This window comes from Microtus pennsylvanicus, chromosome 10 (genome assembly GCF_037038515.1).
Source record: "Microtus pennsylvanicus isolate mMicPen1 chromosome 10, mMicPen1.hap1, whole genome shotgun sequence".
Classification (NCBI taxonomy): Eukaryota; Metazoa; Chordata; class Mammalia; order Rodentia; family Cricetidae; genus Microtus; species Microtus pennsylvanicus.
In genome coordinates, this window is record NC_134588.1 from 88,884,272 (window position 1) to 88,901,747 (window position 17,476).

General features: G+C 51.3%; 2 protein-coding genes across 2 annotated transcripts in view; one reads left to right on the forward strand and one right to left on the reverse strand.

The window, feature by feature from the left end:
- The first annotated feature begins 45 nt into the window (after positions 1-45).
- On the forward strand, positions 46-8,654 carry Bap1 (BRCA1 associated deubiquitinase 1). The gene is made up of 17 exons (XM_075989019.1): positions 46-225; positions 320-349; positions 471-525; positions 1,487-1,619; positions 2,015-2,134; positions 2,598-2,659; positions 2,732-2,874; positions 3,139-3,217; positions 3,634-3,757; positions 4,052-4,199; positions 4,635-4,816; positions 5,193-5,323; positions 5,851-6,329; positions 6,442-6,602; positions 6,980-7,072; positions 7,167-7,239; positions 7,401-8,654. Exons 1-17 carry the CDS (start codon positions 189-191, stop codon positions 7,532-7,534), a joined length of 2,184 nt encoding a protein of 727 aa, XP_075845134.1. The 5' UTR covers positions 46-188; the 3' UTR covers positions 7,535-8,654.
- A 491-nt stretch (positions 8,655-9,145) lies between these two features.
- Dnah1 (dynein axonemal heavy chain 1) overlaps positions 9,146-17,476 on the reverse strand; it is a 62,427-nt gene continuing 54,096 nt past the window's right edge. The window contains exons 60-77 of the mRNA XM_075989018.1: positions 17,238-17,357; positions 16,979-17,128; positions 16,735-16,895; positions 15,776-16,001; positions 15,448-15,643; positions 14,987-15,138; positions 14,179-14,375; positions 13,806-13,950; positions 13,421-13,579; positions 13,210-13,341; positions 12,482-12,652; positions 12,041-12,220; positions 11,791-11,967; positions 11,089-11,263; positions 10,856-10,982; positions 10,180-10,531; positions 9,698-9,932; positions 9,146-9,269 (exon numbers count right to left, since the gene is read on the reverse strand). Coding sequence (XP_075845133.1) covers positions 9,148-9,269; positions 9,698-9,932; positions 10,180-10,531; positions 10,856-10,982; positions 11,089-11,263; positions 11,791-11,967; positions 12,041-12,220; positions 12,482-12,652; positions 13,210-13,341; positions 13,421-13,579; positions 13,806-13,950; positions 14,179-14,375; positions 14,987-15,138; positions 15,448-15,643; positions 15,776-16,001; positions 16,735-16,895; positions 16,979-17,128; positions 17,238-17,357 — 3,177 coding nt within the window. The 3' untranslated portion in view covers positions 9,146-9,147. The remainder of the gene's footprint in view (positions 9,270-9,697; positions 9,933-10,179; positions 10,532-10,855; positions 10,983-11,088; positions 11,264-11,790; positions 11,968-12,040; positions 12,221-12,481; positions 12,653-13,209; positions 13,342-13,420; positions 13,580-13,805; positions 13,951-14,178; positions 14,376-14,986; positions 15,139-15,447; positions 15,644-15,775; positions 16,002-16,734; positions 16,896-16,978; positions 17,129-17,237; positions 17,358-17,476) is intronic.

The window sequence follows — 17,476 nt, forward strand, 5'->3', positions numbered from 1 at the left end:
GAAGGCCAGTCCCGGGCCAGAGTCGTCGCGTAGTGATGACGTCGTATTCCCTGCGCGGACCAGTGACGCGACGCGGCCCGTTGTCTGTGTGGGGCTGAGGAGCCCCGAGTGCAGTGGGCGCTCCCACTGGGAGCGGCGTGGGGTTGGCAGGGCCTGGACATGGCGCTGAGGGGCCGCTCCGCGGGAAGATGAATAAGGGCTGGCTGGAGCTGGAGAGTGACCCGGGTACGGAGGGGCCCCGGCGGGCCGGGGGCTGGGGAGGCCGGATGGGCCCCGGACGCTCCTGCCTGACAATCCCTCCTCCTCTTGTCCCACCCAGGCCTCTTCACCCTCCTGGTGGAAGATTTCGGTAAGAGCAGCCTCTGACCATTGAGACCTGGCTGTTAGGGGGCGTGTGTGTGGGGGTGCCCCCTGAGTTCTCCCTGCAGAGCCTGGGGCTGCCTTGCCGACTTCTTCTTTCCTGATCATAGGTGTCAAAGGGGTGCAAGTGGAGGAGATCTATGATCTTCAGAGTAAATGCCAGGGGTGAGTGGCTGGGCCCTTACCTCCGGGGGGCTGGGAGAGGGCAGTGAAATAGTACCCCTTCAAGGGAGGCAGTAGTAGTATAAAATGTCGCATAAGAAAACTTCGCTCTTTGTGGGTGTCCTCCTTGGACTTTTGTTTTTGTGTTTAATTCCCAGTCTTCCCTCAGCGCTTCCCCTCCAGGAAGTAGTAACCCACCTTTTAACCCTAACCACTCTTGGGGTACAGTTCGGCTGCCTTGTCTGGTGTTGCAGCTAGAAGCCTCTGGCTGCACAGCGCTTTTTTTTTTTATAAGTGTACAGTCCGTTAATTACATGACCACGTGTGCTGTGCACACAGAATTTGTCCTGACCAGGAGTGGTGCTGTGTCCATTTAATCCCAGGTCTCGGAAGGCAGAGGCAGGCAGATGTCTTGAGTTTGAGGCCAGCCTAAGCTACATAGTGAGACTATGTCTCCAAACTAAACGAAGTTGTCCTGCATTGATTGGTTGGTGTGACACGGCCCTTTTCAGGGACCTAAACTCGGGTTCTGGTTTTGGTGATCTGTAGAATAGAGGAGCTTGCTGACAGGAATGATCCAAGAAGTCCGCTTTTATTTCCTAGAAGTGAAGGGACTGGTTCAGAAGTCCATACGCTTCCCCGGTTTTGGGGCTTGAGGCTAAGGTCCACAAATGAGAGCTGGTGCGGACTCCTCATCAGAGTTTCCACCTTGGTGCACCCTGGACCACCGGTTCCAGATTTCCTTCTCTTGCCCAGACTTCATAATGTGACTGAGTGGGCTTTCAGAGCATGAAGCTCACACTTGACTGCCTGGGAGAGGCTTCTGGGTGTGATGTCTCAGGCTCGTGTTGGAGTTAGTCTTGATAAGAGTGAGGGACTTAGAGCACTAGTCCCCCACCCCCAGTGCAGACTTAGGGAGAGAAAGAAGGGGATACTGACTGCCACCTGCCTCTTCCTTCTCTAGGCCTGTATATGGATTTATCTTCCTGTTCAAATGGATCGAAGAACGCAGGTCCCGCCGCAAGGTTTCTACATTCGTGGATGAGACATCTGTGATTGATGACGATATTGTCAATAACATGTTCTTTGCCCACCAGGTCTGCTGAGTTCTGAGCTAGTTCAAAGGGCAGGATGCTGGTTTTTGTTTTTGGTTGTTAATTGGTTTTGCGTGGAAAGTGACAGTGGGGGAAGCAGGAAGAAGAGTTAGACTGGTACCAGGAGTAGTTGTGGAAACCCCATGGCAAACCAGAACTAGCTCTTTTTCATTGAAGGGAATACCTTTAGAGTAGATGGTATCTCAGGATATTCTCTGCGTCCCTAGATACTTGGTACTTAGTTGGTTTGTGTTGTATGAGGAAAGTCTGAGTGAGACAAAGGAAACCGATGAGGGTTGCTGGCATCTTTTTGTAGTCTTCTCAGTGAATGTGGGCTTGGGGAAGCTTACGGTAAAGAGTGTGTGAGGGGTATATGAGTGACTATTTTTGATTTACAGTTGATTCCCAACTCTTGCGCCACTCATGCCTTGCTGAGCGTGCTCCTGAACTGCAGCAGTGTGGATCTGGGGCCCACCTTGAGTCGAATGAAGGATTTCACCAAAGGCTTCAGCCCAGAGGTATGCTGTAGTGCTTTAAATCACGGCTCACAAACAGAGCCTTTGGCAATGCTACTACATGAGATTTGGTACTGTTCGGCCATTTCTTTTTCAAATGATAATTAACATCTATTTGACTCAGAAGTTTTGTGGAAGGTGGTTGGTTTTAGACTTTGCTGTTAAGAAGGAGATGATGATAATAGAGAAGGAGAAACTCAAGTCACCCACATCAGGACTTTTTCTCCTGTAACTTTTTGTAGCAGGCTGTGTTGCTCCCCAGTAGTCACTGATTACTGTGCAAAGCCAGTATGGCCCCTCCCTTTGGGAGGTCCCGTGCACTCATCTGCCACCACTAGCTCTTTAGGAAAGTTACCTGTGCTGCTTGAGATTCCTGGAATGCCTCTAAGCCTGCTCTCTGGAACTCTGCCCTCACCCAGAGGCTCACTTAAGAATCTGTTCGCATGTAGTCTTATTTTCTTCTTAGAGTAAAGGATACGCAATTGGAAATGCTCCTGAGCTGGCCAAGGCACATAATAGCCATGCCAGGTAGGTGAGAGCTGTGGTTGCTGATATGGGGGAGGGGCAGCGGAGGATGTCTCTTACTTTGTCCTTTTCCAGGCCAGAACCACGTCATCTTCCCGAGAAGCAGAATGGCCTCAGTGCAGTGCGGACCATGGAGGCTTTCCATTTCGTCAGCTATGTGCCTATCACAGGGCGGCTCTTTGAGTTGGATGGGTTGAAAGTCTACCCTATTGATCACGGTAGGCATCCTGAGGAAGTGGCTTGCTTGATTTGTCATGCTTCCTTCTGGTTATCTGGGTTTCAGGGCCCTTAGGTTCTTGAGACTCAGTAGTATGAACTGGGTGGGTACCAAAGACATCTAACTGACCAAGAATTAATCTTGCTCCAAGTTACATGACCAGCTTGTACCTGGCTCAACCACAGTAATCTGTGTTCCTTGTTATCCCTGGTCACACCATCTCAGGATTGCCTACCTGCTGATTCCTCATCTTGTTCTCTCCTAGGGCCCTGGGGAGAGGATGAGGAGTGGACCGATAAAGCCCGGCGGGTCATCATGGAACGAATTGGCCTTGCTACTGCAGGGTAAAGACCCTCAGTTTGCCCTGTTGTGCCCTTCTGGAACTGTGTCTCCTTTAGGAGGGAAAGAGAGGTGCCAGATGCTCTGTAAATTGTAAGGCCATGTGGTGTATCTGGCAAGATCAGGCTTGGGTCTTGGGTTTCCAATCCCTTGTCTTCCTACCTAGGCTGCCTGTGGCCTGCTCTGGGTTGGGTTAGAGGAAGGGCAAGCCTTGTGGCTGGGTGGCACAAGTGTGCTAATTCACTTCCTGACAGGCCCCTCACATAGTTCATGGAAGGTACATCTCAGGTTTCTTAGTACGTGACTGGCTACTGCCTGCCTATAGGATTAAAGCCTGTACCTTCAACTACAAGATACTTGCCTTAGTCTGTCGGCATAGCTGGGGTAGAGACTGCTCTGATAGCTTTCACTGTGACTACAGGGAACCATACCATGACATCCGCTTCAACCTGATGGCTGTGGTACCTGACCGCAGGATCAAGTATGAGGCCAGGTTACATGTATTGAAGGTGAACCGACAAACAGTCCTGGAGGCCCTGCAGCAGGTGAGTGGGTCTCCTGCCTCGCCATGCCAGCCATACACTCTGCTCCCTGTCTCTCCAACACTGTAGTGTCTGTCTCTAATTCCCAGATCATGGTGTCTTGTAGATTCAGGGTTAACTGACCATTTCTTTCCTTTGCAGGGGTGGCAAAACTTAGGGGGGGAAGCTTCTAAAAAGAAGTGTGGTTTGACCTTTTTATCTTCTAGCAAATAAATGAGTAGGGTCAGAGCCTTTAGCTGTCTGAGATGGAAACCTGGCTCTACCCCTTCTCCTCTAAGCTTTGAGTTGTGTTTTAAGCTGATTAGAGTAACACAGCCGGAGCTGATTCAAACCCACAAATCTCAAGAGTCACAACTGCCCGAGGAGACCAAGCCAGCAAGCAGCAAGTCCCCCCTCAGGCTGGAGGCAGGCAGGGCCCCAGCGGCTTCTGAGTGCACTCACACAGGTACTTGAGGGACTTGGGGCCTCAGCCATTTGGATAGCTTGACATGGGAGGCCCAAGCACTTTAAGAAAGTACTTGGGCAGTGGTGTAGGGGCTTCAACAGGAGGTCTGAAATTCCCCCTCACAACACTGAGGGAGAGTAGAGTGAGTTTTTCTTAAAGGACACCTGTAGAGTAAGGGACTGTCATGACCTTAGACCCCTGCCCCTCCATATTGCCCCTATCCTCCTCCCTCGCCCCCCAGTATTTTCTCTAAAGGCTGCCTTTCTTGTTGCCTTGTTTTTTCTCTATCTCATTGTGGAACCATGACTTAGAGCTTAGTGGCCTGTCCTGTTAGCCGCCTTCACTGGGGAAACAACTGTCACTAGACTGGGGAGACTGCTGTAAAGTTCTCTTAAGGATCCACCTGAATGTCCTGTCTACTCTGCCATGTCTCAGATGGTGCAGAGGAGGTGGCTGGTTCATGCCCACAAGTTCCGACCCACAGTCCTCCCAGCAAATCTAAGCTGGTGGTGAAGCCTCCAGGGAGTCTCAATGGGGTTCCCCCAAACCCTGCCCCTATTGTTCAGCGACTGCCAGCCTTTCTAGACAATCACAATTATGCCAAATCGCCTATGCAGGTAAGATGAAAGCACCTTGGCAAGTTTTCTTATGAGAGGCAACAGTGTTGGGTCCCTGGTAATTATTCTTTGACTCTGCTTGGGCCTTGATGACTGTTCTCTGACACTCATAGTCCCCACCATAGCACAATAGCATGGCCTTAAGGTGGCCAAGAGAGCTCCTTTGGCTTTAAATCCATTTTGTGAGTTGTACATTAGGTACTTAGTCCTTGGTTCTATATGGGATGGTTTCTCCTGGTAACAAAAGCATATGGCAGGGCATCCTGTTTCTTTTAGAAGTACTTTGCACAGCTGAGAGCCAAGTTACCTTCTTCCCTAGCTGCAATGCCCAGTTTAGGTGAGTAGCCTTCCTCGATACTGTGCTTGTCTGCCCTAGGAGGAGGAAGACCTGGCGGCCGGTGTGGGCCGCAGCCGCGGTCCGGTCCGACCACCCCAACAGTACTCTGATGATGAGGATGACTTTGAGGATGATGAGGATGAGGTGCAGAACACCAGCTCTGCCATCAGGTCAGTCCCAGCTCCAAAACGCTTGGGGTGCCTTGGGTCCTGTTCTGTGTATTCCACCCTGTATCTGAGAAGGCATTTCCACAGAGAACACTAGGCACTTAGAGAATGCAAGACCTTGGAGGAGGCTAGGAGGCTAGCCTGAAGGGCAAAACCCCAAGTCTTCAGGAACTTGTGGTGGGTTTAGCGGGGAGGTAAGTTTCTTACCATATATCAAGACGTGTCTTGTTGAGGTGATCGTTTAGCTGGACCTCAAAGACTTGGGGTAGCAGAAGAGGTTGGAGAGATGGTCTGTTAAGTAGGATAGCATTAGAAGATTAGAAATGAGCTAGCTAGAATAGAGGAAGTCCTTTGAGGCCTATCTGTACTGTGGCACTTAGGGTGCCATTGCTGGGTCAGATTGCTTGGACCAAGTGTAGGAGCTTCCAGATTGGCTTGGGGAGAAGAGGATATATTTGAGCCATTCTGGACACTGCTGGGTGTGGTCACTTGGTCCATTCCCTCTTTTTACCTCTTATTGGACCCCACAGATACAAGCGGAAGGGGACAGGGAAGCCAGGATCGTTGAGCAATTCTTCAGATGGGCAACTGTCAGTGCTGCAGCCCAACACCATCAATGTCTTAACTGAGAAGCTTCAGGAGTCTCAGAAAGACCTTTCAATTCCTCTGTCCATCAAGACTAGCAGTGGGGCTGGGAGTCCAGCTGTGGCTGTGCCCACACACTCGCAGCCTTCACCCACTCCTAGCAATGAGAGCACGGACACAGCCTCTGAGATTGGCAGTGCTTTCAACTCCCCCTTGCGCTCGCCTATCCGCTCGGCTAACCCCACACGGCCCTCTAGCCCTGTCACCTCTCACATCTCCAAGGTGCTCTTTGGAGAGGATGACAGCCTTCTGCGTGTTGACTGCATACGCTACAACCGTGCTGTCCGTGACCTGGGTCCTGTCATTAGCACAGGCCTGTTGCACCTTGCTGAAGATGGTGTACTGAGTCCCTTGGCACTCACAGGTGGGCCTTGGGTGCCTCACTGACCACTAGGTGTACCCGAGAAGGGGGGAGGTGGCCAGGTGACTACTAACGTATCATGTACTCTGATGCATCTTTTTATGTCCTCTCCCAGAGGGTGGGAAGGGTTCCTCACCTTCTACCAGATCAAGCCAAGGCAACCAGGGGTCCAGCAGCCTAGAGGAGAAGGAGATGGTGGAAGCCACAGATAGCAGAGACAAGTCTGTGCTGAACAGGCCCAGTGAGCCCTTGAGTGGAGAGAAGTACTCACCTAAGGTGAGTCTCTGCTTTCTTTTCATAGTAGAGGCCGCACTGCCTAGGTACTGGGTCCTTTTTTTTGAGATGGGATTTCTCTTATGTAGGAGCTTTTGTTGTCCTCAAACTTGCTTTGTAGACCAAGCTGGCCTTGAACTCACAAAGATCTGCCTGCTGTGATTAAAGGTGTGAGCCACCATGCCCAGCTGTTATTGGGTTCTTGATTGGAATTTTGTTGTGAAAGTTGGTGGCCAGCCAGGTGCCTGATAGCCTTTTTGGGTTGGGTGGTCTCAATAGCCCCTTGGACTATGGCTGTACACCCTTGCTTCTAGTTGCTTTTTGGTAATGGAGCTTTGGTGCCAGTCAGACCCTTAAGGTACAATGTTGGGTTCTGACAGGAGCTGCTAGCACTACTAAAGTGTGTGGAAGCTGAGATTGCAAACTATGAGGCTTGTCTCAAGGAAGAAGTAGAGAAAAGGAAGAAGTTCAAGGTGAGTGATCCCTCTACTGCCTGTCCTTCTGTCTTCTCCCAAGGACAGTTGCTCTGAGGAGCTCTGGTGTCCTCATGTACTTTCTTTCCTACAGATTGATGACCAGCGAAGGACCCACAACTATGACGAGTTTATCTGTACTTTCATTTCCATGCTGGCTCAGGAAGGTGAGGGGGCTTCTATAGTGTCTTCATTGTCCTCCCCTGCTGAGTGTTATGTCCCTCAGCTTCCCATGCACACCCCACAAGAATTCTTTTGAGGCTGATCAGACTAAAGCACATGGAACCTGGAAGCCAGCCACCTACTTAGGAGTTTCTGCTTTCCACAGGTATGCTGGCCAACCTAGTGGAACAGAACATCTCAGTGCGGCGCCGCCAAGGGGTCAGCATCGGTCGGCTTCACAAACAGAGGAAGCCTGACCGGCGGAAACGCTCTCGCCCCTACAAGGCCAAACGCCAGTGAGGACCTCTGGCCCTAACTGCAGCCTCTCTTGCCACAAAGCCCTTACCAGGGCCCTCCCTGCCCCACTCTTCTTTTCCCAGTATTAATGAATGGTTCAGCGAGGGCCCAGGCCCTGGGAGTGGGAATGAGCTGTGTGTCCTGCATTGTGCTCTGGGGCCTGGCAGGGCAAGTCAGCCCCATGATGCGCAGGAAGCAGCAGTTGGAATTGGAGGGTGCTATGACCTCCACGACCATCCATGGAGCAGCAGGATATACATTTTACCTATCGGAAATGTCTTTTTTTGGGCTCCTGCCCTTCTTGCCATTATATTATCATGGCCAGCTTTCTGACTCTGCTTTCTCTCCCAGCAGCTGTCATCCTGCTGGGGATGACACCAGGGTTCCAGCTGGGAAATTGAGAAGGCCTTGGCCCTGGTGCTCTAGCCCCAGCTACTAGCCTGTCCTTGTGAATTCCTCTTGAGAGAGAGCCAAACTCAGGGACCAGGCTGCTGAGCTGGAATGGGCATGGGGTGTCTTAGTAGGATGCACAGCCTACCGGGGTCCCACAGCTATAGCAGAGAGAAGTGTTGAATTGTTGAATTGTCCCAGTGGCATGCAGACTGTTCTGGTTCCATCTACACTTGCTAATTCTGTCAAAGCAAGGCTCTGGGGCTCTTTGCCTTTAGTGTTGTGGCCCTGACTATGGGCCGACCTTGGGCTCCTAATCTCTGTCTCTGGGGTCAGATGAGTCTCTACCTAAGCCCCTCAGTATTACCATGTCTCCCTCCTCTTAGGGATATCAGAGACAGGGCTGCTTGAACGAAGCTGGCACTACTCAGTTCTCCTTACTGTGTCAGCTTCCTTGGCCTCTTGCAGGGTACTCAGGGTCGGGGATAGGGTCAAGATGGGTTAGAACTCCTGTGTTCCCATAGGGCTTGATGACAGTGGGTCATAAGCTCAGTACTGTTTCAAGCTCCAGCCCCAAACAGCTCTGTGTTCTGCTTGATTAGGTGATCCAAGCAGGCCCTTATCTGTAGATCGTGACTGTGGGGGAGATGGTGCTGCAGCCCTGCCCTGCAGTCCTGCCCTGCAGTTCTGTAAATACTGGTCAGTGAGTGAATAAAAGTGTGCCGAGATGGCCCTCTGCTTGCCGTCCTGAGGTCTGTGGGCGGGGCTAGGGGAATGAGACTGTGGCCCCGAAGCTCTGCTGATAGCCAGGAATGACTGCTTGTGATGGCAGGCTTGGGGTGGTGTTTCAGATGGGTTGTGGACAAGGTAGGGTACTGAGGTGAGAATGCTTGGCTCTCACCAGATCTGATGGCTTTGAATCTGAAAAGGTCCTGGGGCTCTGCACCAAGAGCTGCCCGTAGGTCTAACCGGTGAATTCTTGGAGAGGAACTGGGACCTGAGAGGTTGCATGTCTCAATGTCTCATCCCTTATTGTGTTTGGGTAGGTACAACAGGCCAGAGCTGCCTCGTGCCCCCTCCCCCCATCCCTTACTGACAATTCTCTGCTGTGACTGCTATATCCCTGTTCCCCTACAGTGGTCCTGTAGATGAGGCCTCGTGTACACAGCCAAGGCACAACGGGACTTACTGAAACACTTTAATGGCTCTGGCCCTTCTATCTGGGTCTAGTAATCCAGGGCACAGATGAGGGCTACACCACGCTTTATCCAGTGTCGCTGAGGCTTGTTGGTAGGGATCTCCACAGCAATAACATAGTTGGTTGAGTGGCCTGTGGTTGATAATGTTCCTGAAGCATGCAAGAAAGAGGGACGGTTAGGTTCTACTCTTTCACCACTGGGTTAGGGGGGAAGAACATGAACAATGAGTTTGACAGACTTGAGTTGGGAATAGGAAGGGACCAGGGCCCAAAAGTCAGGATCCTTGGTGACTTGATCTGATGAGGGCTCAGGCCTCCCTAGAGTTAAGGCACTGAGGATGGAGTTGCCACCACCACTATATTCCCTGTTTTCTTTCTCTGAGCCCCTGGTGGAAGTTGGGCCTATAGACTCCTAGGATGCATGATAGATTACTAAGGAGGAGGGCAAGCAAGCAGGGAATTACTGAACTCTGCACTGGCCCAGACTTCCATCAGCTCTCCCAGGCAGCTATCCTGGGTCCGTGTAAACTGACTAGACTTTTACCTGTAGTGTGGATGGCCTGCTTGGGTTGCCTTACCAGCGCGGGTCAGAGTCTTGTAGATGGGGCACAGGTAGAAGTCCTGGGTCTCAACCTTTCGGTTGGCTACTGGCATGAGCCAGATAACAGCCATCTCTGTATACAGCTCTTTGGGCCGTGACTCAGCCAGTTGGAAATCCAATGGGTCCCAGCGAGCACCTTCCAGGAACAGTCCATGAATATAGCACCCTGTACGAGGCCTTTCGCCAATTTCTGATGGGGTCCTGGACAACACCTGTGGTGGGCACACAGACACCCACATTGAAGCACGGTTAGGATTTGTATCAGAAGGCACAAATTCCCTCTTGAAAGCTGCTGTCTGCCTATCACCTATCTGCTATTTTAGTCTGTGACCTGTCGTCTGCCCTTCCCCTCTGAATATCTCTGGGGCTCTTGGCCTGGGTCTTTTCATCTCCTATTCAGGATTGCTTCAAACTTAGGCAATTATGACTGTAGTGCACCACCGCCTCTTGTGTTCAGACCTTGAAATCAAAGGCGATAGTGTCAATAGAAATGACGAACTTTCGGGCAAAGTTCTGCAGTGTGCCAGTTAGGAAAGCTTGAGGGAAGAAGAAGCCGCTGATCCAGAAGACAGGGGGGATGCCATTTTCGATCCAAGACTGTATAAAGTCCAGGCGCTGTAGCAGGTCCATGATCCATGAAGCCAGTGGTTTGAGTGATGGGTAGGCCTTGGTTTTCCAGAGCTCAGGCACAGCGTTGTTGTACAGGCTGGTGGACATCAGCTCCAGCTCTAAGGACATTACCACTAGTCCCTTGAGTGCCTTGAGCATGTCACTAAGTGTCTGCGTGATCACCACTAGGAGCTTGTTGTACCTGTAGGGTCAGTGGCAAGGTATTAGTGGGCTGTGCCCTTCCATCTGTGCCCATAGACAATGACAGAATACAAGTTAAATGCGGAACTGGGTGAGGCATTCTGGGTACAATCCCAGCTCTGGCCCTTAGTAAATATGTCAATTACTTAAGACAGTCAATCTTAGGCCTTAGTTTATTCATCTATAAAATGAAAATAAGCAGCCAAATTAGAAGACAGATGTTTAGTTAGCACTTAGCATGACAGCTGGCTAATAGCAATACCTGTTGTTATTCTTATAGCACAGTGGCCCTTGACTGGTTGGCTAAGGTGTGGCAAGAAATTACCTAATGACTTCTTGTACCAGCACTGTGTTCATTGACTCCTCATATAGCACAGGGTATTTGCTTATCACCTCTTCTAAGGGAATAGGCCCAGGGATCCGGAACAGAATGTTCTCAGCCACATCTTCTACTGACTGCAGGGAACAAAAAGATGAGAGGACTGAACTGGCTACCTCGAAGGCAGGATGGGGCAGTCTGGCCTTGTCCAGACCTTGACCCTTTCCCTCCACTACTACCCACCTCCTCCCTGCTCTGGCCGCCCACTGAGGATGATTTGGGCTGCAGCTGGAGAATGGCACCGAATAGAGCAAAAGTCTCATTCTGGGCAAAGGTAATGTTGGCATTGTCATGCAAACCGAAGATCTCAGGCATGTCATTGAGTGGAAGGCTCTTGATGTAGGAGAGATAGCCCTAGGAAGCAAGAGGGCTGAAACTGAAGGCCTTTGCTTGTTCTCGCCAGCCTTTGGAGTCACGGTCACCCTCCCTGGTTCACCTTCCTGTTGTTTCTGGAACTGCAATGGTCTCTGTGATGCTGTACTGTGGTTCTTGCTTTCCTCTCAGCCATTTATTGCCATCCCTCTACTTGTTTCTGTAGCTGCTCAAACCTGACATGCTCCCTCTTGCTCACCCAACCCAACTTCAGTTCAGGATACTTCCCCCATCACCCTAGAAGTATGTCAAGTATGTCCTCAGGGAGTGTCTCTACCCCACACATAGCCTGCATGACCACCCACTAGTGATACGTGGAATAAGTGAGGAGGGTTTGCCTACCCCCACAGAAGCCTGTCTCCACTAGGTGTGACTGCCTCTGCTGTGGGTGGGATTTTGATAGAAAGGTATTCTGGAAGGCAGGGCTATACCTCCTTTCTCCTGTGCCCTTTTGCGTCAGGGTTCCATGGGACCCCAGGAGCCCCACTGGCCCCCTCCTGTGGACTCACATTGAGGTCGTAGGTAGGTGGGATCTGGTGGTAGATGCCGGAGGCACTGTAACTGTGCTCAGAAGAGAGCACAGCGGGGTTGTAGAAGTCTTCTAGGATGTTCATGACACAGCGACGGTCCCAGTCATCAGTCACACGACCGCCATAGTTGATCTCTCCGGCAGTGTACTTGAGAACCTGTGTGGTGGGTGGGTAAGGGTCCTTAGTAAAAGTGCCCAAGTCAGTGGTCCCCAACCTGCCCCCTGCCTACCTTATAGGGGATGTCATCATATTCATCTAGGAACATCTTGAGCTGGCTGATGCAGATGCGCAGATCTCCATCTGTGAACTCATAAGGGATGTTGAAGCCCAGGGGCCCAAATTTACGGCGTTCAAGTGCATTCCCATGGAACAAGCACAGAGATAGCAGCAGTGACTTGAACTCCACAACCTGCAGGACAGAAAGGGACAGGGTCATAAGAGGAAGGGGTGGGACAGGTAGGTGGGAGCTTAGGATGTACCTCACTTAAAAAAATAGAAAATTATTTTTAATTATGTGTATAAGTATATGAGTATGTGCACATGAGTGCTGTTGCTCACAGAGGCCAAAGGTGTCAAATCCCCATGGAGCTAGAGCTGCCTGGTGTGGATGCTGGGCTTGAACTAAGTCCTCTGGAAGAGCTGCCAGTGCTCTTAGCCCCTGAGCCATCACCTTTCGACAGGAGTGGAGGAAGTCATCACTGAGACTGTTGTAGGACTTGAGCAGGTTAGCTTTGACACCACGTGGTGGTTCAATAGTCATTTTGGAGCCATTTTGCAGGATGGACACTGGGAACTTGTTGCTGGGCAGGCTGGTGAGCCATAGGCGGAAGTCCCGATGTACCTGGTGGTCACAGCACGTCATAAACACAAAGACCTCAGCGAAGGTTCCTTCCTATCCAGAAACACCCTCTTGCTCTGACTTACTCCTTCCCTGAGTTCCACGGCTATGTGGACAACTGGCTAAGAACAGGACTTAGCAAACTCTAGGGTCACCATTCTGTGCTGGGTAGCCTTAGGGAAGTCACCAACCCCCTGAGACTCAGTAATTTGGAGGGACAATAATAATCTAGTTAATAATCCAGAATAGTCAGTCATGGGTGGCCCACACTTTTAATTCCAGCACTTGGGAGGCAGAGGCAGGTGGTTCTTAGTTTGAGACCAGCCTGGCCTACAGAGTGAGTTTCAGGACAGCCATGGCTGTCCTGTCTTGAAAAACAAAGACAAACAACAACAGCAGAAGTCCAGATTAATCTAGTTGCATCGTGATAGACATGCTTTGCATCTGGGTTTGGGCTGCATGCTTTGTGGGACTGTCTCATTGAAGCAGCCTCAGTCGTTGATGGGTGGTTTATTACTCCTTTCACTGAGAAGGACCCAATGACAGGCAGCACAGTGCACCTTGTCAGGATTGATGTGCTCGATGAGACGCTCCAGGGCTGGCATCCAGCTTGGTGCCAAATGGCAGTTCTGAAAGAAGACCCACTTGCCCCTCTCTATGGAGCTGCGCATCATGGCTTCTGCCCGAGGGCCCTAGAGAACAGGAACATTGAGTAGGTGACAGCTGCTCATCCATCCTCCCCAGCCTGCTCCTCCTCTGCCTTACCCTTACCTGCCCCTGGCCCAGGGAGATGGCAGAGAGCTTCTTGGAGAACTTCATTTCTTCTGCAAATTTGTAGAGGTCAGCAGCCGGGTCAGTGCCGGGTGACAGCACAAAGATGAGGGGGGTCGTGGAGTTGGACTCTTTGAACACCGCAGACAGATTGGCTGTCTGGAAGGACGGGGAGATATGCTGAGACCACATGGGGTTGATAAGAGGAGGGTTCAGGGCAAGGGCAAGGACTCCTGAGGTTCCTGAAGCAGTTCCAGAAGAGCCTTCTGAGTCCTAGAACGTCCCTATTCAAGAGTTCTAACTGGACAGGGCTGGAAGGTAGTCCTCAAGGCCATCATATCCTTGAGACTCAGGATACCAGCTCTGCCTGGAGACCAGCACTTGCCTGGGGCTCAATGAAACGGGGTTCCAGGTGGTTGGCCACAAAGTCCTGCATGGCATTAGTAACCTTGTCCCCACGCAGGCAACGGAGAACAAGCAGTTTCTGGAAATCATCCAGGAATTTGTTCCAGATGCCAGGCAAGAGCTCCCTGAAACAAAGCCCACATCTCCCTGAGAGCCAGGCCCATGTGAAGCCACTGGCCCATGAACTTTGCCAGAAGGTGGGGTTTCCCAGGAGAACAGGGCTAGAGGCACAGGGAGACATTCCCATGGATGCAAGGCAGTACTAGGTAATATTTCAGATAAGGCCTCTGGGCAAGCCTGTTCCTGGGGTCTTCTCTTGTGTTCCTGGTAGCCTAGTCTGGGATCCAGCTCACCGGTGAGGCTCAGCACTGTCAAAGATGGCCTGGAATTTTTGGAGGTGCTTCGCGAAATCAGATGAGAACATGGCAAAAGCTGGCAGGCTTGAAAGTGCCAAGATGTCTCTCCAGGCCCTGTCCGATAGCCAGTGTGGTGCAGGGTTTTCAGTCATGGTCTGGATGGAGCCTCCAGACAGGAGGTAGCGCCACTCAGCCTAGCAGAGTACAGGTCAGGTTGATACCTACACCCTGTAGCCAGCTCCTTCGTGTCCTTAGGCCCCTCACCCGAGAAACTGGGTTACTCCTAGTGTCTACTCTTCTGTCCTTTCTTGGCTATGAGGCCCATGAGAGCTCCTGACTAAACAAGTGTGGGAGGCTCAGAACAGTTTGTCCCTGGGACAATCTCTGCTCAGCAGCACATTTAAGGCTCTTAGAAGGCCCGTGTTTGCTGGACGGTGGTGGCACACACCTTTAATCCCAGCACTTGGGAGGCAGAGGCAGGTGGATCTCTGTGAGTTCGAGGTCAGCCTGGTCTACAAGAGCTAGTTACAGGACAGGCTCCAAAGCTACAGAGAGACCCCGTCTTGAAATACAAAGCAAAACAAAACAAAAAAAACTAGTGTTCAGAGCATCATTTGGGCCATAATAACCCAGAATTCCCTGTTGTGTTTAAGCAAGTAATTGTGCTTCCAAAGACCTTTGTCCCCTTTACTTGTGCTATGCCTTTTATTCCTGGCTTTCCTGTAATACCTATGCTGAGTTCTCACGCCCACAATAGGGTAACCCTCAGACAGACAGGCCCTGAGCCACCTGCCAGCTTCTGCACCTGGTTGATCTTGCCCTCATTCATCATAATACGGGTACACAGCAGGAAGGCGAACATGAGCTTGTGCTTCTCAAAGAGGCTGCGGCAGACATTGCTATAGAGGCTGTAGGTTAGGTAGCGGTTGATGTTGCTGATACGCTTCTTCAGGTTGTCTATGGGGTAGGAGAGGCGGTGACAGAGCATGGGGAAATTGGAGAGAGAATCTCAGGGTCTAGCCCAGCCTCAAAAGTCTCCCAGCAGCTATCAGGGTACGCTGTGCATCTCCCTAGACAGCTAGTGTTTCCAGAAAAGGGCTCTAAGTAGGGTAGGGATGGAAGGTGGTGTCTTTTCTGGGATCATGAGTATATGATATAAAAGTGAACAGAGATGAGGGTTCCTATATGTGCTCTACCACAGAAATGTGCCCATAAGTGTTGCATCCATTTTAGAGTGGGCCTGTTGTGCCAGTGTAACAGAGCTACCTGCCCTCTCTGAGTTGGCAATGCCTGAGAGGAAGATGTTGAGGAACCACTCCAGGGAGTACTGGTACATGGGGTCCACGTTAGCCAGGTCTGACACACAGAAGAAGAGGATCTGGGTGCGGACAGCCACAGGTATGTACTCCATGCGTGTGAGATCAATGTCCTTCTCTGTCTGCTCTGCAATCCTGACCTTAGCCTGGGGAAAGGGGAAAAAGGAAAGGTGTTAGGTCCAGGGAGGCTATAAAGAGCAATAGGTCAAAAATGTAGGTTGAAGCAGGTTTGGGGTAAGTGGGGGGAGGGGTTCAGGTTGGCGAAGGCAGTTTCCAACCTGGATCTCAGCAGCCTTCATCTTGGAAGCCTCCAGCACCTTGATAAGTTCCATATCATCTACAGGGTTACCCTCAGAGGAGCTGAGGCGGTACAGTATCTGGTCTTCAATGTCCTTCAGCTCCTGGCGCATCTTGGCATTACTGACAATCAGCTGGTTCTTGGCCTCTTCTAGATCAGGTCGTTCCTCAGCCACGACCTGGCCCAGTAGCTGGTCCTCTAGGCCACTACCGGGGTGGAAGGCCATGTTTGTAGTACCTGGGGAACTCTAGGGCTCAATGTAAGCCCACATTTAACTCAGCACCACTGCTACTGTCAGCCTGGGAGGCCTACCCTCAATCTGTAGGATTGATGCTGGGCTGCTTTCAAACTAATGGCTGTCAGCAAGACCTTGAATAGCAGGGGCTGGCCAGCTAGATCCTGAGTTCTTTGGCAAAAGGGGCTATGAATGATCAAGTAAGATAAGGCGTAAGAGTGCCTGTTTTGGGGCTGGAGTGATGGCTCAGTGGTTAAAAGCACTGACTGCTCTTCCAGAGGACCTGGGTTCAATTCCCACACCCACATGGGGGCTCATAACTGTAGCTCCAGTTCTAGGAGACCGCCACCTTCACACAGACATGCATGCACGCAAAACACCAATGCACAAAACATAAAGAGGACGGTTCCCCTCCCACTGCTTGTAGCTACTCAAATGAAGGCTTTATATGCAACAGGCCTGTGTGTGCCTGTGTTGTGTGTAGGGGGGGAGAGGAACACTGTTAGGTGGAAATGAAATAAGAGGGGCCCATGGAAGGTCTGCACTTTGGGATACCAGAGTGATGGGGAGGAAGTTGATGGGGTCACTAAGCAGGAAAGACAGACCTCTTGAGTCCCTGCAGCTTAGGGATGGCCAAGAGATGGCCAAGGGTCAGACGGCAGGAAGGGACAGCTGGCGCTTTGTTCTTTTGGGTGGAGGCTCACCTGGGTGACAGTGTAAAGTTGATGAGGGTGAGTTTGGTAGAAACCTCTGGCGTGTAGTGAGGGTTGGGCAGCTTGGTGGTGATGTACATCCTGAAGTCCTCATGGTAGGGGATCACTGTGTCTCCCAACTTCAACACTGTGTTTCCTTGCTGCTTATATGTCTGTGGCAGGCAGGATGAGCGGGCACTGTGGTCAGGGTGTCTGAACCTGCAGTCCATAGCTGCCCCTTTCCCAACAGGCCTACCTGCTTGAGCAGCACGGGCTCTAGTGCTGGATCTAGCTCCTCACCCACATTTTCTAGAAGGCATGGCTTGCCAAAGCGGATAGCATTCTCCATGCTGCGCAGAAAGTCACGGTCACTCAACTTGAACACATCTAGCCCATTGTCCTTCTCCTACAGGGGAAGGTGGGGTTATGGGAGCTTAGAGCCAGCCCAAGGCTCAGTTGCTTCCCTAGAATTGGCTGAGCCTGTCTGACGAGGCAGCATTAGTGGGTCTGCTTACCATGTTCTTGATCCATTTGTTAGCCTGACTCTGAGGGTCAATGAAGTGGGTCCAGCGTTGGGAGTATTGATTGATGACCCCATTCTCCACTGACAGAGTATCATTGGGGAGGCCAGCAATCTGTGGGAATCCAGGTGCCATGCTGTTCAGGGTTCTTATATGAGCTTAGGTGGCTGGGACATTAGCTACTCTCACTACCCGCTTGCTACACCCAGGAGGACAGAGAGGAGGCATCAATG